A 23,856-nucleotide genomic window follows, 5' to 3' on the forward strand; every position below is an offset into this window, starting at 1 on the left:
ATTTGTCACACTTAAATAACTCAGATCATCAAACAAATTTTATCATTACACAAAGAGAACCCGCGTAAATACAAAACGCAGTTTTTAAATGTTGGTTTCATTTATTAAGGCAAAAAAGCTGTCCAAACCTGCCTGGCTTTATGTGAATATGTAATTGCTCCCTAAACCTAATAACTGGTTGTGCCACCCTTGGCGGCAACAACTGCAATCAAGCATTTGCGATAACTGGCACTGAGTCTTTCACATGCTGTGGAGCAATTTTGGCCCACTCTTCTTTGCAGAATTGTTTTAATTCAGCCACATTGGAGGGTTTTCCAGAATTTATACAGCATCTTAATTGGATTTAAGTCCAGGCTTTGTCTCAGCCACTCCAAAACCTAAATTTTGCTTTGTTTGAACCATTTGGAGGTGGACTTGCTGTTGTGTTTTGGATCATTGTCCTGCTGGATAACCCAAGTGCACTTGAGCTTGGGGTCATGAACTGATGACCAGACATTCTCCTTTATGATTTTCTGGTAGAGCTCAGAATTCATGGTTCAATCAATTATGGTAAGTCGTCCAGGTCCTGGAGCTGCAAAGCAGCCCCAGACCATCACATGTTTGACTATTGGTATGATGTTCTTGTGGAAATTCTGTATTATTTTTATGCTGGATGTAAAGGGGACGCACACCTTCCAAAAAGTTAAATTTTTGTCTCATCAGTCCACAGAATATTTGCCTAAAAGTCTTGGGGATAATCAAGATTTTTTTTGTTAAATGTGAGATGAACCTTTGTGTTCTTTTTTGGCCAGCAGTGGCTTTGGCCTTGGAACTTCTCCCATGGATGCCATTTTTGCCCATTCTCTTTCTTATTGTTGAATCATGAACACCGATCTTACCTGGGCCAAGTGAGGCCTGCAGTTCTTTTTGATGATGTTCTGGGTTCTTTTATGAAGGGCAGATAAGCAACTGGACTATTCTACTACCAGGCCAGGCTGTTGTCATTGATACAGTATGTGGTTTAGCATTGTCCTGCTGAAATATGCAAGCCTTCCCTGAAAAAGACACTCAATGGGAGCATATGCTGCTCTAAAACCTGGATATAGGGACGTACTAAACTGCATATTGGGATGATGGGATGATTGGATTATTGGCTGCAATACTGAGAACTCTCACTAGATGTCAGTGTACCATATACACATATATATGGTAATGACTCTGTTGTTTCTCAAAATATGTTATTCTTTACTGCAGTGCTTGATACAATGTTGCAAGAAGCAGTTGCTAATGTTTAACTCTTCACTTGCTTATATATATGCAGCTGTACAACAGGATACAGAAGTAATATAAAAAATACATTTTACCTGTTTTTGATGGGAATATGGGTAGAATTATTATTGCTCATGGGGATTATTGGAGGAATATCATGTTAACACCCGACAATGAACATATTTAATTAACAATAATAATATGCATATACTTTTTCTACATAGGGATTATGGGTGGAATATTGTAGTTAGACATACATAGGAATATATTAAACCTATTTCTGATATAAATATGTATATAATTATTTTTCTATATGGGGATTATTGGTGGAATATTGTTTATAAATATACATAGCAGCATATTAAACCCATTTCTGATGAGAATATGCATATAGTTATTTTTCTACATGGGGATTATTGGTGGAATATTGTTTATAAATATACATAGCAACATATTAAACCCATTTCTGATGAGAAAATGCATATAATTATTTTTCTACATGGGGATTATTGATGGAATATTGTTTAAAAATATACATAGCAACATATTAAACCCATTTCTAATGAGAATATGCATATAATTATATTTCTACATGTGGATTATTGGTGGAATATTGTTTATAAATATACATAGCAACATATTAAACCTATTTCTGATGAGAATATGCATATAATTATATTTCTACATGGGGATTATTGGTGGAATATTGTTCATAAATATACATAGCAACATAGTAAACCCATTTCTGATAAGAATATGCATATAATTATATTTCTACATGGGGATTATTGGTAGAATATTGTTTATAAATATACATAGCAACATATATGCATATTCTCATCAGAAATGAGTTTAATATGTTGCTATGTATATTTATAAACAATATTCCACCAATAATCCCCATGTAGAAAAATAATTACATGCATCTTCATATCATAAATGGGTTTAATATGTTGCTATGTATATTTTTAAACAATATTCCACCAATAATCCCCATGTAGAAAAAACATTATATGCATATTCTCTTTAGAAATGGGTTTAATATGTTGCTTTGTATATTTATAAACAATATTCCACCAATAATCCACATGTAGAAATATAATTATATGCATATTCTCATTGGAAATGGGTTTAATATGTTGCTATGTATGTTTATAAACAATATTCCACCAATAATCCCCATGTAGAAAAATCATTATATGCATATTCTCATTGGAAATGGGTTTAATATGTTGCTATGTATATTTATAAACAATATTCCACCAATAATCCCCATGTAGAAAAATCATTATATGCATATTCTCTTTAGAAATGGGTTTAATATGTTGCTATGTATATTTATAAACAATATTCCACCAATAATCCACATGTAGAAATATAATTATATGCATATTCTCATTGGAACTGGGTTTAATATGTTGCTATGTATATTTTTAAACAATATTCCACCAATAATCCCCATGTAGAAAAATAATTATATGCATATTCTCATCAGAAATGGGTTTAATATGTTGCTATGTATAATTATAAACAATATTCCACCAATAATCCCCATGTAGAAATATAATTATATGCATATTCTCATTGGAAATGGGTTTAATATGTTGCTATGTATATTTTTAAACAATATTCCACCAATAATCCCCATGTAGAAAAATAATTATATGCATATTCTCATCAGAAATAGGTTTAATATGTTGCTATGTATATTTATAAACAATATTCCACCAATAATCCACATGTAGAAATATAATTATATGCATATTCTCATTAGAAATGGGTTTAATATGTTGCTATGTATATTTTTAAACAATATTCCACCAATAATCCCCATGTAGAAAAATAATTATATGCATATTCATATCATAAATGGGTTTAATATGTTGCTATGTATATTTATAAACAATATTCCACCAATAATCCCCATGTAGAAATATAATTATATGCATATTCTCATTAGAAATGGGTTTAATATGTTGCTATGTATATTTATAAACAATATTCCACCAATAATCCCCATGTAGAAAAATAATTACATGCATCTTCATATCATAAATGGGTTTAATATGTTGCTATGTATATTTATAAACAATATTCCAACAATAATCCCCATGTAGAAAAATAATTACATGCATTTTCTCATCAGAAATGGGTTTAATATGTTGCTATGTAAATTTATGAACAATATTCCACCAATAATCCCCATGTAGAAAAATAATTATATGCATATTCTCATCAGAAATGGGTTTAATATGTTGCTATGTATATTTATAAGCAATATTCCACCAATAATCCCCATGTAGAATTATAATTATATGCATATTCTCATCAGAAATGGGTTTAATATGTTGCTATGTATATTTATAAACAATATTCCACCAATAATCCCCATGTAGAAAAATAATTATATGCATATTCTCTTTAGAAATGGGTCTAATATGTTGCTATGTATATTTATAAACGATATTCCACCAATAATCCCCATGTAGAATTATAATTCTATGCATATTCTCATCAGAAATGGGTTTAATATATTGCTATGTATATTTTTAAACAATATTCCACCAACAATCCCCATGTAGAAAAATAATTATATGCATATTCTCATCAGAAATGGGTTTAATATGTTGCTATGTATATTTTTAAACAATATTCCACCAATAATCCTCATGTAGAATTATAATTATATGCATATTCTCATTGGAAATGGGTTTAATATGTTGCTATGTATATTTTTAAACAATATTCCACCAATAATCCCCGTGTAGAAAAATAATTATATACATATTTATATCAGAAATAGGTTTAATATATTCCTTTGTATGTCTAACTACAATATTCCACCCATAATCCCTATGTAGAAAAAGTATATACATATTATTATTGTTAATTAAATATGTTCATTGTCGGGTGTTAACATGATATTCCTCCAATAATCCCCATGAGCAATAATAATTCTACCCATATTCCCATCAAAAACAGGTCAAATGTAATTTTTATATTACTTCTGTATCCTGTTGTACAGCTGCATATATATCAGCAAGTGAAGAGTTAAACATTAGCAACTGCTTCTTGCAACATTGTATCAAGCACTGCAGTAAAGAATAACATATTTTGAGAAACAACAGAGTCATTACCATATATATGTGTATATGGTACACTGACATCTAGTGAGAGTTCTCAGTATTGCAGCCAATAATCCAATCATCCCAATATGAAGTTTAGTACGTCCCCTGGATATATATTTCAGCATTGATGGTGCCTTTTCCAGATGTGCAAGCTGCCCATTCCATATGCCCTAATGCACCTCCATACTATCAGAGATGTAGGCTTTTGATCTGAAAGCAGATAAGCTGGAAGGTATGTCTCTTCTGTAGTCTGGAGGATGCAGCGCCCATGTTTGCCAAAAAGAAGTATCAAATTTGATTTGTCTAACCACAGAGCAGTTTTCTACTTTGTAACAGATCATTTTAAATGAGCTTTAGCCCAGAGAAGATGGAGGCGTTTCTAGAACATGTTTGGATATGGCACTTTCTTTGTAGGATAGAGCTTTACCTTGCATTTTTAGATGTCACAGCAAACTGTTCACAAACAGTTATTTTTGGAAGTATTCCTGAGCCCATGCAGTGATGTCCATCACAGAATCTTGCCTGTTTTTAATGCAGTGCTGTCTGAGTGCACAAAAATCATGGGCATCCAATATTAAATTTCAGCCTTGATTCTCGGAATCTTTTGATGATATATTTAAAGTATTTGCAATTTTAAGCTAAAGAACATTTTTCTGAAATTGTTTGACTATTAGCTTTTCACAGATTGGTGAACCTCGGCCCATCTTTACTTCTGAGACACTCTGACTCTCTAAGATGCTCTTTTTATAACCAGTTATTGCAAAATGTTCTTCCAGCTCTAATTTGTTAGTACCACCTACTTTGCCAGTTTTTTTTTGCCTTACATATATTTAGTGATACACCTATGGATCCTAGCATAGATTGCCATGAAAAATATTAAAATAAAATTGCAAATGCACATTAAGAATTCAGCATTAAAGACCATGATTACATTTAAAGAAAGACAAAGAAATGAAAAAGGGAGGAAAAAAAAAAAAAAAAAGGGGGGGCGACATTACATGGGCCTGTTGACAAGATATCTGATAATATATAAAGAAATATGTTTTTTTTTTTAAGTCAGGTGGGGAAATTTTAGGATATTAAGGTTGCAAAGTCAGGGTTTTCATAAACGATATCCAGGGGAGCCATACATCCTGGAAATGAGAATATTGGTTGTGTAGCTGCGCCAATAGTGTTTCCATTCTCCATAAGCTCTTTTAATTCGGTTATCCATTCTATTATTGGAGTGTGCTGGGATTTCCAATATCTCAAAATTATCGCCCTGGCAGCCTCTAAAAAGAAACAAAAGATCCCCTTCTTAACTCTTGAGACAGATTTGGGAACATAGATAATAGTGATATTTAGGGAGTTTGGGACACTGTCTCTTAGGCAAAGCACTATATATTTTAAAAACATTGTCCAAAAATGGGTGCAAAGCAGGGCAACTCCACCATATATGTTAATAAAATATATGGAACACTGTGCTAACCCAAATCGCCCCTTAACTAAAAGCTGCAGATAGAAATTGAGATACACACCAAAAACAATATAAAAAATAAAGCTGCACTGAATTAACATAAGTAACAAATGCAGTAATAATGTGAATTGTCATGAAAAAAAGTCCGTGATTAAAATGACCCAAAAATTGTGACAAGAAATATACACAATATGCTCTGAAAAAAAGTCCATGATGTCAAATAATCAGATGAGTGACATCCTAGAGAAAGGTTGATCCACCACTTCACCAAAAAACACCAATGGACTAGTGTACCTTCACCATATGAAATACAAGCTTACCACATAGCAAGCTTAATGAAGCTTGTATCTATAACCAAGCTGGCGTCCTTGATCCAAGGCAATGACGACAGCACTTCTGGGTATAGCAGATGGACAAACTACAACAAGCTTTCAAATAGATGTGGATAGGTACTCCAGCCACAGCGGTAATGGTCAGCCACAGCGGTAATGGTCAGCCACCAAAAAATGAAGGGGAACTCACATAGTGTAACCCGTACAATAATACATTTATTCAAATTAAAAATCAATTGCACTTACAAAGTTATAAAAAGATGAAATGCTTAAAAAGTAAACCGGTCGGTAACAGGCGAACACCCGTCCACTGCAGAGATAGCGCGATGACGTCAGCAAGTCCAACCTCCCGACGCGAGTTTCGTCTTATAATGATGTCGTCTGGGGCATGGGCGACGCACTGACATATCGCATTATATAGGGAAGCAGGGCACCAAGCCTCGTTCTGAGTCATGGGATGGAACCACCTAACTTCCGCATGGAGATCCGGAGCCTGGATCTGCCATGTTAAAAATTGGCTAAAAATTTGTTGCAATCAGCTGACATTATCATTTAAAACTGATTCCTATTTTAAGAGGACAGGAGCTTACTCTAATGGATATTTTATTCCGATATCAATCGGACTAATTTGAACAATAATTGGTCATTCAATATAACAAGCTGGAAAACGGATCCCAGCCAATAAGTAATAAATACCAGCACCTTAACGGGCCGAATACCGAGGAAGAAGTGTCGCTTATCATGATCAGCTAAATAATGGCAACCATATTAGGGATGCCACTCGGGCAAAAACCAAATGCAGATATTTGATTAGAACCCAAATCATTATCTGTATTATCCATATGTAGAAAATATAAATAATAATGGAGAAATTTAGAAAAGTAGGTTTCATGGAAGGGAAAAAAAAATAGACTGGATGGTATATCCTCCTTAATAAATAAAAGAGGAAATATCATACCTGAATAATAATCGAGTGGAACATTGGAAGAATCTTCCAAAGCAGATATGTTCACACTGGGAAGTATAAACCCCGATGTATTGAGGGAAAACCCACTAACACCAAAAGGGGAATTGGAAACACCCCCCGAAGGCATTTCCACCACAGACTCACAACGAGTTTACACCAGTAGATTTAAACATAAGCCATATAGTCAAATCATGCTTAGGAATTATCTCTAAAGGCATTCAAATCCACATCCACATTCAACCTGAATGGGAAGTAGCATTTAATTTTATGAATCCAAGACATTTCAAGTCTTGAAATGCTTCTGACCAGAGAGCTGCCTCTCCATGGACAATATTTGTCTACACCCATAAAAATGGTCCTAGAAGGGTCTTTATTATGGACCAAAAGGTAATGTTTAGACACTGAGTGTTTCTGGAAGCCACTCTTAATATTCGTAATATGCTCATTAAGTCTTATAGAAAGAGGGCGCTTTGTCCGGCCCATGTATTGGAGCCCCCAAGGGCACTGGATCAAATATACGACCCCTTCTGTACTGCACGTAATGAATGGTTCGATTTCATGTCCTTTTAAGGTACTAGTTGAAGAAAACCTATGTGTACGTCTTTGGGTGCAACCATTAAGGAAGCACACATGACACCTCCTACGTTGATAAAATCCAGTCAGATTTAAAAAAAAAAAACGGCCTTAATAGTAGGAGGGTTCAAGATGTTTGGTGCCATTCTATGGTGAAAAAAGGACGCTCCTTTATACACCATTTGTGGTCTATTAGGGAGAGCTGTTCGTAAACCCTGGTCATTAATAATAATATGCCAATGTTTATTTATCAAATTCTTGATGTTTCTATGCAGAACAGAATAAGTGGTGATGAAAGGAACCTGAGAAACCTGATTTTCACGCGGTGGTTTAGTTCTCAAAAGATCTTGCCTATGTAGAAGGTTGATCTCTTCCAGGACAGTACATAAAAAAATCTTATACCCCTTCTCCTCAAATCTTTGGGTTAGGACTGCTGCCTGAGTCAAATACTCCTCATTGTTCGTACAATTGCGCTTTAAGCGCATGTATTGGCTTTTCGGGACAGACTTGAGCCACGGCTCGTGGTGGCAGCTGTCCACAGGAATATAGGCTGGGTTATTGCCACAAGCTTCATTAAGCTTGCTATCTGGTAAGCTTGTATTTCATATGGTGGAGGTACACTAGTCCATTGGTGTCTTTTGGTGAAGTGGTGGATCGACCTTTCTCTAGGATGTCACTCATCTGATTATTTGATATCACAGCCTTTTTTTCACAGCATATTGTGTATATTTCTTGTCACAATTTTTGGGTCATTTTAATCACGGACTTTTTTTCATGACAATCCACCATATTGTTGCATGGTGCCCACATGAGATGGACATCACCAACATTGGTCTGATGTGTTTGGAAATATTTTGTGTAGTTTCCAAGGACAGTGATACCATCTCGTAATGACTTTAATTTTGTTCCTGTATTTTACTGGCAACAGAAGATTTATGGGTCCATATACAGGATTTACCAACTTCTTCCTCTGCAAATATAACTCCCAGCTCCCTTTCTCATTCCACAAAGCAAGAAGGTTTGCCAGAAAATATCTCCATTAGGAGAAAATTATAGAGATGGGAAACAGTATGTGTAGGGGGGTCAGGTTGTGTACATAGAGATTCAAAAACGGTAAGGGGACCATGAAGATCGCCTCTTGTTTTTAATGAAATATAGAAGTTACAAAGTTGAAAATACAATAGCAAAAGAGGGAGCAGGTTTTGATTGTAACCCGGGTGGGGGGGGATCTGGGATCTCCTGTGAGTGGCGTTAGTGGACTTATGTAAGAACATAATAAAGGAATGTTAAGTGAGCTATACCATATACCATGTACCATGTACCGGCCTAATACTCGAGCTATGTGAACTGCTTTGTTATAATGACCCATGTGAGGCAGACTCACTCCTCCCAAATATTTGTTTGTCCAGACTTCTTTGAGATTTGTTGCTGGCATAAATTTCAAAATTCCTTTTGGATGGGTTACTGAGATTTGCAAATCATTGCATTCTATTTTATGTAGATTTTGCACAGTGTCATATCTTTTTTGGAATTGGGGTTGTATCAATACTTTTACATTAAGTCTTACAGCTGGAGGTGTAGCAGTACTTAAAATATGTAGTATATGAATATGTAAGATCATAGAAAGAGAAATCCCGGGTAACATGAAATCGGTTAACTGCTGATAAAATCCTGCAAATTGCAGGTGTGCTAAATTTATCTTAAGGTACAACTAAAGGCTGTTGTCTTCCTTTTTATATAAACTTTACAACCTCTCAACCGCATTCAAAGAGCTGATGCCCCAAATCATGCTTCCCTCCATAATTACTGAAAGATCTCATCTCAAAGTTCAGCTGCAGGCTTCTGAGGCCCAATTACAAAGGGTGTTTTGAGCCGGGTTATCCACTGCTTCCTTGTGGTATCTAGAAGCCCTGAATGTTACGGCCCCAATTCCATATCTCAGCACTCATTTTGGTGCTTGGAGTAGTGGGTTGATTTGGGCAGGATAATGCAGTGCTGTTTGGAATTAGGCAGGGCTTAGCATGGTTAAGACAAGTGAGAAGTGTGGTGCTAACCTGTACTCCTAGCATGTGACCCTGTGATGTTATCAGGCTGACAATTGGGTATTATGCAGAGCTGCTGCCGTGTTGTCACCTGGCTGAATGAAATGATGAGACAAAGCTTCGGATGCTGGTATGAAAGGTAGATTGTGCAATTCATCAGGGATATTACAGTGAATAAAGTTAGCTATGTAATCACCTGCAGCCAGATCCTAGACAGCACCTGGCATGTTCGTTGGGTAGGAAACAAGTAGGAAAGGGTTTTCTAGATCATCAGAATAATAAAAAGCGAAAGAAAAAATGTCTGAGTTGAGCTGCTGGGCCATTTAAATACCTGGAAAAATCTAATGTCTCAAGCAGGTAGAATGTTCCCCTTGGTATGCACTCCAAGGCTTACTTTTCTGTTTTCAAGCTAACTGTTCTCATGCAATATAGAAAAAACACAATTTGTGACCATTGCATGTTCTGTTTTTTTGTTGTTGTTGCAGCTCTTCTGCAAAAGATTCTGCAGCTCCTCTTCTTGATGTCACAAACTTGTCAACTCCACCCAGATTTCTGGATAACTCTCAGTTTGGCACACCTGGCTGCTCATCTGGTATGTATTTAAGTTGGCAATAATGGGCAGCATGATGCTACTCATTTATCAGAAATGATGGTCAGCAAATCTTACAATCATTTAGTGCCAATGTCAGTCAGTCGTTGAGTATAGTTGGTATAATATGCAGGTTGATTTTTTTTTTTTTTTATAGAAATGATTGCACTATAAAAAACATTAACTAAAAAGTGCCCAAAAAATATTAATAGTGAAGATAAAGAAATAAACAATTCAGAATATTCCACGGTGAATTAATTATAAGTGATCAGCCCCCTTTAAGAAGAGTTTAACAAATCTCTCTTCATCCAATATCTCCAGTGAGCCAGTCACCACAGTGAAAGCAAGATGTAAGATTACCACATGGAAAGACCCCTTATTCAGAGTGGTCTATATGCACTTTATATGCTTATATGCTTTATATGCTGTTTCCTACTGTGCATGTGCGAGTTGCGTTGCACTTTCTGAATGATCCCACTGTCTTCTAGGACCTGTGTGTGGGGGTCATCGGAGGAAAGGAGGAGTGGCCGGAAATGTTGTAGATTGCCAATCAGCGATCTTACTCGGAAGTTGGAGCCGGGTACCTGTCAGGACAAGGTACCCGCTCCTCACTCCCCCCCAAAAGTTCCAATTGTTGCAGTGGAGGGGGCGGGTGCAAATAAGCAGAGCTTCCCCTTTTGGGTGGAGTTCTGCTTTTAAGCTTTTTTCTGTTTATGAAAATGAGAAAAATTGCTGGATGATGCTTTAGCATTTGAACTTTTACTACACACAAAAGGGAACGCAATGGGCATATGTCTACTAATACATTAAAGTGGTTGTAAACTCTTACATATTCCCAGTTAAGTGACTGGCCTCAGGTGACACACAGGGATGAAACAAATCTTCCTACATATGTTGTACCTGTGCAACTACAGCTGCTTTTCCCCTGCATCCATTCAAATTGCAGAATTAATACAGGATGTCTCTTCTCTGAAAAGCGGGGGGCAGAGAGCTGAAGTTAAATCAATGAGGAGAACTCTGAGAGCTGATTGGAGGAAAGGGACACACCCCCCTTCACACAGCACGCAGGTACAGAGTTAAGGCTGTCAATCACAGGTTGTGCTCTCCCCTGTCACTACTTCTTCCTTGTGTCAGGGAAACTCATCTGAAGTGACTCCTACAGATAGCAGAGGAACGAGGCAGCCGACAGAAATGACACTGTGCTCTGGATTGAGACGAGTACACACTATGCAGGAATATGCTTTGTTCATAGTTAATGTCTGAGATTTACAACCACTTTAAGATTAAATTAATCTGGAAATCTGTTAATGGTCTATGGCAGTTATAAGAATCATTCTCTAATTCCAACCAGAACTAAATGAGGGGTTGTTTCACTCTACTTTCCCAGACAGGAAATTTTTTACTACACCATTTCCACCCATAAAGACAGTTCTGTCCCTTATTGGAAATCCAGACCTGTTTGAATCCTATCTGCCTTTATGGAAAGCATTGTAATTGTGACATATTTTTTTAATCGCACAAATGGGGTAAAGTTATGTGTCTCTCAGTTCTTGTAGAGTTTGAAAAACTCTTCCTGACCCTTAGGCCGATTTCACATGACCTATCGCAATCTCACTGCATACTGACACACCCGAACGATTTACCTTCACCAAAATGCCTGATAAAATGGGAAGAAGTTTTAGACACCACCTTTACAGCTTAGCAACGAGAAAGGATTGACTCATAGGGCTTCAATTTCCTGTAAAACCTAGGAGAACAACGTACGAGATCCTTTCTAGGTGGTAAAGAATTCCCAAAACTCTTCACAAACTACTCCCACAAAGCTCCTCTTTGTGCTGGAGATGTTGGGAAGAGGAATGCTCCATATTTTCTGATCTGGCCCTGGTATGAAATGACCTTTGCAAATCACAAGGAATATCGTTTCTGTAAGACCTGGTTCTGTTGATCTGAATTTACTTGTTCCACCAGAACACCGCAAGTTAATGAACTGCCGGACATGGAGACAGTAGGAAAACCTCTACACAAGTCTGACCTACTTAGAGAATCCCTGTTCTCTCATACAGTGGTGTATGGCCCATTTGGTACAAGTCAGGCATGTGTCCCCTCCCTCCCTCCTTGCTTCATCTTGACTCATTCTTTCTAACCTCAACCAGTCTCATTCCTCCCTCTATTTTGGAGTCATATTGTGGTTTACTCCCCCCTCAGCTTCCATTGATGGTTACTTATATGGAAGCAATCTCATGTATCCCCTATTTCTTTTTTTCTTCTCTCCCAATATTTCAAGTTGGCATGCAAAAAAATGCTCTCGGTAATTATTATATTTAATTATGTTGATTGAATAGAAGGAGATAAATGTTACAGTACAAATCCTTGAATAATGTTGATTGTAGTAAAGGATAATTACTATATGTACGTTTATTGTTATGGGTGGCTACAACGGGCTGTTTGAGCTATTCACAAGTGGGTCAAGTGATTCATGGTAGTCGTCATCTGCTTTTTTTAAATGGACTGTATATTTCTGTATGACTTTATAAACCGTAAATAAAGAAAAAAAGAACCAGTCTCAAATAAAATCTAGATAAGTTAAAGTGATTTTAAAGTCAGAAGGTTTTTTTTTTATCTTCCTATGCATTTATCTTTCTAGCTTTCTATGCATTAAGATAAAAAGCCTTCTGTGTGCAGCAGCTGCCCCAGCACCCCTAATACTTGGGTGCTTACCTGAGGTCCCTCTAACGCCAGCGATGTTGTAGGAATGCCTCGGCCGTTCGGCACTCCCCTCCTCATTGGCTGAGACGACAGAGGGGCGCTATTGGCTCCCTCTGCTGTCAGTCAAAGTCAGTCAGTCAATAAGAATAGAAAGGGGGCAGGGCCGAGCCGCAGCTCTGTGTCTGAATGGACACACAGAGCTGTGACTCGGCTCGGGTGCCTCCATAGCTAGCTGCTTGCTGTGGGGGCACTCAACAGGAGAGAGGGGCCAAGAGAGCCAAAGAGGGACCCGAGAAGAGAAGGATCCGGGCTGCTCTGTGCAAATCCACTGCAACAGAGCAGGTAAGTATAACATGTTTGTTATTTTTCATTTTCAAAAAAAAAAAAAAACAAGACTTTACAATCACTTTATTATCTGCCTACAATATTTAAAAGGTTATATTTGTTTCCTTACAGGTATAGATTTGATTTAAAATGGTATTGAACCCAAAACCAAAAATGTAATATCAAGTATATTGGAGCTTGCTAATCATTTAGATGTGGTGGCTGCATTACTTTTCTTTTTTAGGCTTTTTTTTCCTTTGTTTCCGCTTAGTGATCTGGGCAGTAACACACCTCCTACGTTGGCGTGCCCCTCATTCTGGATGATGGAGCAAAGGGAGACAGCAGCATTGTTACTCTCAGGTGGGGGAGGGGAGTGTTAGATGTTCTAGCAGATTTAAATACACTAACCAATTGAAGCTAAAATCCAGCTCACACTGCTGTTACACAAGCAGTTACAGCAAACAGTTTTGTTTCTTTTTATATAAAGGTTTTACATGAATAATATAAATCTGTTGGTCTCTTGTAAGTAGCGCCTAGCCAGCGCAAATTGAACTCATCATATAGTACTTCATTATCGGTTCCTTCTTTGTTTCCCACACATGATTATGATCGAGCATCATTGTAAGCACCCCTGTTAGTGTTAAATGATTTGTCCCAACACTCTTAACTGATACATTTGCAGGAGAGCTTTTTTCTGTTGAAAAACAGACTTACTGGCCAGAAGCAATAGTAATAGTAGTAATAGCAATAGTAAAGGTAAGAAAAAAAAATAGAAAACCAATGCAGCTGTCACAGCTAAGAATTGATACACTGCAATATAATAAATGTATGCTTTTGGGTTTAGCACCACTTGATTAGTATTTTGATTGATAATTTACTCTTGTTCAAATACTAACAAGAATCCTAATTACAAAAGCAATTTTTGTGAGTGGAAATTGGGACCTGCACAATGTCATTCTATTTGTCAAGTTTCTCTCAAGCGTCTTCCCAAGGCAATTATTCCTTCAGAGCACAACATTTATATTTGCTATGTCTATAGCTCCTTCCTTTTTTAAGTTTATAGAGAATACATTGTCTACTTTTAGCCACCTTATTTGGATTGAGATACTGGTGAGCTGATTTCATAATAGTTGTATATTACTATGTGTACTCTTTTAGTTATTCAGAAAACCATGTCAGCACAGAGTGGTACTGCGGACATTTATGGATATACTGTGCCTCGTCCCTAATATCAAGATATTGGATAAATGGGAGAAAAATTAGAGTTTAATGGCCCCACACTAGAGATACATTTTGTTTAAAAAACATATTGTTATTGAAAACTTACTTTTAAAAAGAGATGTATAGACATATTACATATTGTGCTTTTATTAGATCCAAATATTTTGGCTGGTGTCACCAATGACCCTCAAATTATTATAATTTGAGGGTCATTGGTGACACCAGCCATAATATGTGGTTCTATTAAAAGCATGATGTCTATACATCTCGTTTTAAAAATACGTTCTCAATAACAATATCTTTTTTAAACAAAATGTATCTCTAGTGTGGTGCTATTAACGACCCATTTATCCTATACTCTTTTAGTTAAATGTTTAAAGTGGTTCTACAGTCAAAACATTTTTTTTTTTACTGCATTTCCTGCATTTGTTTAAAAAAGATGTCCCATTACTTGTCACCTCCCCCACACCATAGATACTTACCTGAGTCTTTTCTCAATCCAGTGCTGTAGCCGTCTGCAGCAGCACTTTGCCTCTCATCTCTCACAGGACACAGAGGCAGCAGGTAGAGTCATTGGCTTCTGCTGCTGTCAATCAAATCCTGTGAGCAGGGAGCGGAAAGCTGGGCCAATCCGCTCTGTGTGCGTTTATGGATGCATGCATCCTGGCTTGGCAGCACCTGCACAATTGCCCATATGGCAGCTGGCTTGCTATGGGGGCACTCGCAGTAGAGGAGGAGCAGAAAGTGCCGGAAGTGGACAGCAGAAGAGCAGTTAAGGGGTACCTCTGTTTAATACCATTGCACAGAGCAGGTAAGTATGCCATGTTTGTTATTTAAGGGGAAAAAAATGTGCCTTTAGAACCGCTTTAATTATTGGGTAATTAATTAACTTTGAGAAAATGAATTATAACTATTGTTTTTATCAGTCTGTCAGAAGTCAGTTAATTTCTTTATCGTACATCATGGGACACAGAGCCTTAAGTAATAACTTAATGGTTATAGCCATCTTCAGGTGATAGACACTGGCACACCCTAAACAGGAAGTTGCCTCCCTATATAACCCCAGTCTAAGGTGTTGGTCACGAGTGAAGATGTACTTTGAAAGAGCTCCAAGCTGGAGGAATCCTATGCTGGATTTAAACAGTCTCCATAGACCGGATCCATCCAAAGTGCCATTAAGGCCAATCTGGGTAGTAACCGGGCCTCTCTTAAGAAGAACAAGGTTTTGTCAGTAATGCCTTTCCTTGAGGGCTGGACCCCAGGACCCAGGACTTTTTTGGTCATGCTACATTACCTAAAGTTTACCTGAGGTGTGCTATACAGGTCCAAGGCCGTGGACCCCCTAAAATAGGGACCCAGTCCTTGAAGGTTTGCTAATGCAGCCCGCCGTGATGGGTGAAGTTTGGATCTGTCTGTTACATCAGTATCCTGCAGCGAGGAAAAGTCTAGGAACTGTAAAAAGTTCACCTATGCTTTTTTCTTACATTACATAAAGTAATAATGTCATGCCATCCACTAGAGGAAGTAAATGCATACCTTAGTACGTTGCTTCTCAGTAGCTCAGAAGTCCAGCCAAACAGCACATGTGTGTGTCTCAAAAACCAAGGGGGATCCTCATTCTGAACATTTCCCCCCTGGGGGAGGGAGGCGCAACAGGGGGTGCGGTGGAGACGGCAGCGGCTTTTTTATTAGAAATGTTTTTATTCCCCACAGAAGTTTTTTTGAACTTCCCACCGCCCAGCCCTCCCTTGCCTCTCCTCTCGCTCAAAGAGCATATTAGCCGTCCACGGACTAAGGGCTAATTGAAAAAAAAAAAAAAACAGAGGGAGGACATTGATTGACGGAGGGGGCGTGGCTAGGGCGCTGAGCCGTGTGGAGGATGTGAATACACAAGGCATACGGCGCAAGCACTGGGGATAGAGACAGACGCTCACTCTCACAGCTCAACAGCTGCAGTGAACACACAGGACAAGAGCGCTGGGGGCACTTAAGGGATGCATGGCATTTCCATTACAGGAAACAACAAATTATCAGTTGGGTTAATCCTTACCTGTTTTTTTCTCATCGGGGAACAAGATGAGTTTGTGATTACACCAATCTCTCCACCGCTCTGATGAACAACTAAAGCTGAACTTTATTGGCACTTTCTTTTGCTAAATTATTTTGCTCAGCGAGTGTGCAAGTCACTACATTGTCTTGTTTATTTAAAGTGCCTGTTTTTTGTGCTCAGCACTATGGCTCCCAAAAAAGACACCCCAAAGGTACCAAAAGTTCCACCCCAGGTGCTGGGAATTTCAGTCGTGTGTCCACACTGTCATCCTCGCCTGAGTTACCAGATATGGCAAGCCAGGGTGAGTCATTGGGACTAATTGGTGGTGCAACTGCTTCTCACACTTCAGCCCCTGTATACGTGACTGAAAATACGTTTTTTTCCACCCTGTAGGGCTTAAAAGGAAGATTAGCGACTTTAATCACATCTGCTATCCAAAAGGATAGGAAGCGTGTTAGATCCCCCTCCCCACCTTAGACCCCTTATCAAGGGAACAGTGGGTAGAGGATGAGGTGTTACCCTCAGGAGATCAGGAAGAAAGGCAAACCGATTACTCCTCTGCGGAGGAAACAACGGTAGATGAACCGTTCAGCCTCACATTCTGAGAGATTGCTGGTATAATCTCTTACAGAAATGGTTCATGCCTCTTTTCAAGCTACCTCTAGCAGAGTCAGCTGATAGTTTTGTTTCTTCTTAGGTTCCTTAAAATCTTCATAGCCTTTTTATGCGTTTCCTGTACATGCATTATTAGAAAAGCTTATTCATACTGAATGGGATCACCCAGATAAACATTTTTTCCCTGCGAAGAGATTCACATCACTCTATCCCATGGAGGAGAAATTCACCAAAATCTGGAAGCTACCAGCAGTTGACGCTGCAATTTCCAGTGTGAATAATAGCCTAACTTGTCTAGTAGGCAATGCACAAATGCTTAAAAAGATCCAACTGATAAAAGATTGGAATTTCTGTTAAAAACCTTTTTCTTTGGCAGGTGCGGCTACTCAGCCTGCAGTTGCAGCAATAGGCATCTGTCAGTCCCTAAGGGACCAGTTTTGACAGGCCCTTACGAGGTCCCTGCACAACAGGCCCGTGATTTGGCCAAACTACCAAGGGCGCTATGTTTTGTCATAGACTCCATGAAAGACTCTATTCACCAGGCATCTCGCCTTGCGCTTGTGTAGGACCCTGTGGTTAAAAAAAAAAAAAAAAGTGTTTCTTTTTTTCTTGGTCAGATGAACCACCTTGCAAAAGGCTTCTGATTAGTTTCCCTTTTCATAGGGATCGACTATTTGGGGAGGAGAAAATGTAAATAATTGCCTCACATCCAATATAAATATTGGCACCACATCCCTGAAGTATACAATATACAAAACATAAAGGGAACTGGGATTTTACTTTCAATATGTTTTTATTTTCAATGACGTCATACAAATTAGGCATTAACATATGTAGATTGCACAGGAGGGAACGCCTCCTCGAACATGAGACATAAAGGTTACAGTTCGAGTGAGAAAAAAACAGATAATATACGGTATCTTCGCCTCAAGGGCTGGTGGTGAGGACAGCCTGATATATATCCTTAACTAAGCTTTAAATAAGCAGTCTCCAAGCTTTGCCCCCAACACAGCACGGGATCTTTCCCCATCCCCGGCACCCCTGACGGGATCTAGCTGTGCCAGGTGGGGAAATCTCCCTACTTCTCCTTTGCCCATTTGGTCTGGGCCATCAGGAGTGTTGAGGGGTTATGAGTCCCCGTAAGCTAGGTAATTTACCGTATGGTAGCTTTCCATTGAATTGCAACCAGATAGTTAATTAAAGTGAGATAGAAGACAGGAAGAGGAGTTGAAAGAGAAGAAGAGAAGAGGGAGGTGGGGTGGGGGGGTTCTTTAAGGTGGGTGAGGAGGGAAAAGGAGTGCCCTTGTGTACCTCTATTAATACTGAGGGATGAAGTAGTCTAGGTGTGGGTTAGGTGGTGATGTGCACCTAGACCCCTGGTATGAGGGAGGTTCCCATAAATTGGGCCCAGGGTTCCCATATTGTTTGGAATTTCTTGGAGGTGTTTGACGTGATGCTATAAAGTTTTTCTTGGGCCATAATCCATGAAACCTTCCTTTTTACTGCGTTAAACGAGGGCCTCGGCTGTTTCCAGGCTTTGGCAATGGAGATTTTAGTGCCCAGTAATATAAAGTTGATCAGTGTTTGGTTAGCCTTCGAGATTCCAGGAAGGTTAGCATTGAGAATAGCCACCTCTGGGGACCTAGGGATCTGGCAAGTCGTCACCTTGTAAATCATAGAGAAAACTTTCCTCCAAAAAGTGCGTAATTTGGGGCATTCCCACCAAATGTGGGCCATTGTGCCCAAATGTTGACATCCTCTGTAACATAGGGGGTTCGCCGAGGGATAGATTGCTGCTAACCTGGTAGGGGTCATGTACCATCTGGTTATCAGTTTGATGCTTGCCTCCATCAAAGAGATGTTCTGGATCCCCTTAAAGGATTTAGTTAGAGCTGCTTGCCAAATCTCTATGTCCCTGCTACATTGGAAGTCAGCCTCCCAGGCCTGCATGTATGTGGTTTTGTCCGTTGGGTAAGTGAGGGCCGAGTATATCACAGATATGCCTCCCCTCTGCTCCATGGCTTGGGGAACTGGGATTTTAAAGGTGCAATGGGTGACACAAAATTTATGTAAAAAATTCACATTTTATTTAGAAAAATTGATAAAAACATATTTGTAAAAAGAGTTTACATTCAATGTACCGATACAATCTTAAATAGTGCAACTGAAGGATTTGTTTCTCAACATGTTTCACCACATGCCGTGGCTTCTTCAGGAGAGTAATATCTATCGGGCACTGAAGAAAACAATACAAAAATTACACAGTGAACAATAATGGGACGATCAAGAAATCAATATAAATACAGAACAAAAGTACCACATATCCAATGTGCCAACACAATACTTCAGCCAAAGAGGGATTTATTTACCTGTACGTAGGTCTTTCAAAAAATTGAATAGTGAATTGAATATAAACTCTAGTATTTAAACTACTTAAGTCAGGAAGCGAACCCAGCCGGAGGATCAACTGATGACCACAGAGGGTAAGTAAGATAGCGTTTTTTAATTGATGGAAGAGGTCCTAAAATGTGGATGGAGAAAGGAATAAAGCAATTTTCATTATTGCAATCTTTGATTTTTGAATCTCTTAATTCTTTGTTTTTTTATTTTTTTATTTCCTTCCTGACTTAAGTAGTTTAAATACTAGAGTTTATATTCAATTCACTATTCAATTTTTTGAAAGACCTACATACAGGTAAATAAATCCCTCTTTGGCTGAAGTATTGTGTCGGCAGATTAGATATGTGGTATTACTTTTGTTCTGTATTTATATTGATTTCTTGATTGTCCCATTTTTGTTCATTGTGTAATTTTTGTATTGTTTTGGTCAGTGCCTGATAGATATTATTCTCCTGAAGAAGCCACGGCATGTGGTGAAACATGTTGAGAAACAAATCCTTCGGTTGCACTATTTAGGATTGTATTGGTACATTGAATGTAAACTCTTTTTACAAATATGTTTTTATAAATTTTTCTAAATAAAATGTGATTTTTTTTACATAAATTTTGTGTCACCCATTGCACCTTTAAAATCCCAGTTCCCTTTATGTTTTGTATATTTGGGGAGGATTTGGTCAACTACATCCAAATGATTGCTAGTGGGAAAGGTACTCTTTTGCCCAAAAGAAAGTATAAACATCCTTCATATAAACGGACTCCTTCCCCTGCGCCAGGGGCATCTGCCCCTAGGCAGTGGCGACGGCTTCCACCGTCAGACTCTAGAGGAAAGCCTCAGGGTCAGGCCCAGGCGCAGAAAATTCAGCCCCTGTATACATGACTGAAAATGCGTTTTCCTCCACGCTGCATGGTCTACAAGGAAAATTAGCAACTTTAATTGCATACACTATCCAAAAGGATAGGAAGCGTTTTAGATCCCCCTCCCCCACCTTAGACCCCTTATCAAGGGAACAGTGGGTAGAGGATGAGGGGTTACCCTCAGGTGATCAGGAAGAAAAGGCAAACCAATTACTCTTGCTGAGGAAACAACGGTAGTTGAACCTTTTTTCTGCCTCGCAATCTGAGAGATTGCTGGTACACGCTCTTACAGAGATGGTTCGTACCTCTTCAAGCTACCTCTAGCAGAGTTAGCTGATAGTTCTGTTTCCTCTTTAGATTCCTTAAAACCCTCACAGCCTTTTCATGCGTTTCCTGTACATGTACAGATCCACACAGAAAAGCAAGGTTTGGGGTTTTATTCAACAGACCCATTCTAGATCTAAAGAATCTAAATCAGTTCCTGAAGATCCGCTCCTTTTGATGGAGTCGATCAGGTCAGTAGTTTCTATCCTACAAAGAGCAGAAATTCTGGCGTATATCGACATCAGGGATGCATATCTGCATATCTCTATATTTCCTGCTCACCAAAGGTTTCTATGGTTCGAAGTAGAACAACAGCATTTCAGTTCGTAGCCTTGCCCTTCAGCCCAGCTACAGCACCCAGGCAGCATCGAAATATTGCTAATAGACCAATCAGTGTTTTGTTTGGAGCAAAGTGTATGCATTCCAACCAGTTACCTGGAAAGTCTGGATTAGGTTCTCAACCTAGAGAAGTCTTCCTTAAAACCGCTAAAAAAGCTGGAGTATTTGGGTCTGATCATAGATACAGCCCAGAAAAAGGTGTTCTTGCTTCAGGCAAAAATCAACTCCATAAGAGAGTTGGTGCGGATGTTCAGGTCGAAAGGAAATCCCTCCATTTGCCTTTGCATGAGGTTGTTAGGAAAGATGGTAGCTTCAATGGAAGCAGTTCCCTATGCCCAGTTCCATTCGACACTCTTGCAAAACAGTATTCTATCTGCTTAGAACAAAACGATCCAAGCTTTAGACTTGCTAAATGCGGCTGTCCCCAAGGGTGTCCCAAAGTCTCAATTGGTGGTTACTAACCCAGAATCTGCTGAAAGGAAAATCCTTCAGACCAGTTATCTGGAAAGTGGTAACAACAGACGCCAGCCTTTCAGGCTGGGGAGAAGTACTAGAGAAGACAGCTGTCCAGAGACAGTGGTCAAGCAGTAAGAGCCTTGCCCATCAATATCCTAGAGATTCAGGCAGTGAAGGCCTGGACTTCCAGGTTACGGGATTGTCCTGTCAGGATCCAATCTGACAACGCCACGGAGCGGTGGCCTATATCAATCACCAAGAGTCTTGCATGCAGACAGAAGTGAACCATATTCTAACTTGGGCAGAAAGGAATATTCCGTGCCCATCGACAGTCCGGGAATAGAGAATTGGCAGGCGGACTATTTGAGTCGCCAGCAGTTATTCCCAGAGGAATGGTCTCTTCACCCCGACATTTTTCGGGCTGTTTATCAAAGATGGGGGGGCTCCGGACGTAGATCTTTTAGCATCAAGATTCAACATGAAGTTAGTCAACTTTGTGTCCAGGACAAGGGATCCATTCGCATGCAGAACAGATGTGTTGGTGACCCCGTGGGATCAATTCTCACTGATCTATGCATTTCCCCCTATTTAATTGCTGCCTGAACTTCTTTGCAGGATCAAGATGGAAAGAGAGCCAGTAATTCTGGTAGCACCAGCATGGCCCAAAAGGTCATGGTATGTAGAAATCGTAAAGATGGCAGTGGAGGATCCATGGTCTCTTCCACTACGGCCAGACGTGCTTTCACAGGGGTCGATATTCCATCCTACCTTACGAACGCTAAATTTAACGGCTTGGCTATTGAAACTCACATTCTGAAGAAACGTGGTCTTTCCGGATCAGTTATCGCTACTTTAATTAATGCAAGGAAGCCAGCTTCCAGAACTATATATTATAGAGTCCGCAGGGCTTATGTTTCCTGGTGTGAATCCAAGGGTTGGCACCCTCGGAGATATATCATAGCCAGAATTCTTGCCTTTTTGCAATTAAGGGTAGAGATGAAGTTGGCCTTGAATACTATTAAAGGCCAAGTCTCAGCTTTATCGGCTTCATTTCAAAGAGCGCTTGCTACACATTCCTTAGTCCGGGGTTTTATACAAGGGGTGATGTGGATTAATCCGCCAGTTAGATCACCTTTGAACCCTTGGGACTTGAACTTAGTTTTGTCAGTGTTACAAAAACAGCCAATTGAACTGATACATCATATACCCTTGTATACAAAAGATACGCTGCGCTAAGGTGAAAATGTCAATCTGGAGATCATTAATGCATACGAGGTATACTGAAAATATCGCATAAGCGGCTTATCCAGCCACAGCAAGGCACAAAGGATATATGTATTAAAAAAATCATATCACATCATATCCCCTTAGTCCTTCTGACAAGGAAACTGGTGTTCTTGGTTGCTATATCCTCAGCAAGGAGGGTTTCAGAATTGGCTGCTCTTTCTTGTAAAGAGCCGTACTTGATTATTCATGAGGACAGAGTAGTGTTACGCCCTCGTCCAGATTTTTTTGCCAAAAGTGGTCTCAGGTTTTCACCTGAATCAAGATATTGTCCTATCGTTTTTTCCAAAACCATGTTCCTGGGAAGAAAAGTCACTACATTGTCTTGATGTGGTGAGAGCAGTGAAAGCCTATCTAAAGACAACTGCTCAGATTCGGAAGACTGTTGTCTTATTTATTCTGCCAAAGGGGCCTAAGAAAGGACAGGCAGCGTCAAAATCCACTGTCGCTAAGTGGATTCGACAAGTTATAATTCAGACTTATGATTTAAGGGATGTTTCCCCCAAGTCAAAGCGCACTCTACCAGGTCAGTTAGTGCTTCTTGAGCAGTGTGTCACCAGGCCTCCATGGCCAGATCTGCAAGGCCGCAACTTGGTCTGCAGTCCATACATTCACCAGATTTTAACAAGTGGATGTAAAAAAGGGCATGAGGATATCACCTTTGGGCGCAGTGTGCTGCAGGCAGCAGTATAGGTCCTCAAGTCTGTTGGCGCCCTACGGTTGTGTCTCCTTCCCCTCAAATAGCATTGCTATGGGACCTCCCATTAGGTTATTACTTAAGGCTCAGTGTCCCATGATGTACAATAAAGAAAATAGGATTTTTATTACAGCTTATCTGTAAAATCCTTTTCTTGGAGTACATCATGGGACACAGAGGTCCCACCCCTCTTTTCTGGGGTATATGTATATTGCTTTGCTACAAAAACTGAGTTACTTCTGGTAGGAGA

General features: G+C 39.1%; 1 protein-coding gene across 2 annotated transcripts in view; it reads left to right on the forward strand.

The window, feature by feature from the left end:
- EXOC4 (exocyst complex component 4) overlaps window positions 1-23,856 on the forward strand; it is an 813,215-nt gene that overhangs the window by 131,960 nt on the left and 657,399 nt on the right. For both annotated transcript variants that reach the window (XM_073619419.1, XM_073619420.1), the window contains exon 5: window positions 10,232-10,338. In XM_073619419.1, the coding sequence (XP_073475520.1) occupies window positions 10,232-10,338 (107 nt within the window). The remainder of the gene's footprint in view (window positions 1-10,231; window positions 10,339-23,856) is intronic.

Source organism: Aquarana catesbeiana, linkage group LG03 (genome assembly GCF_042186555.1).
Source record: "Aquarana catesbeiana isolate 2022-GZ linkage group LG03, ASM4218655v1, whole genome shotgun sequence".
Taxonomy (NCBI): domain Eukaryota; kingdom Metazoa; phylum Chordata; class Amphibia; order Anura; family Ranidae; genus Aquarana; species Aquarana catesbeiana.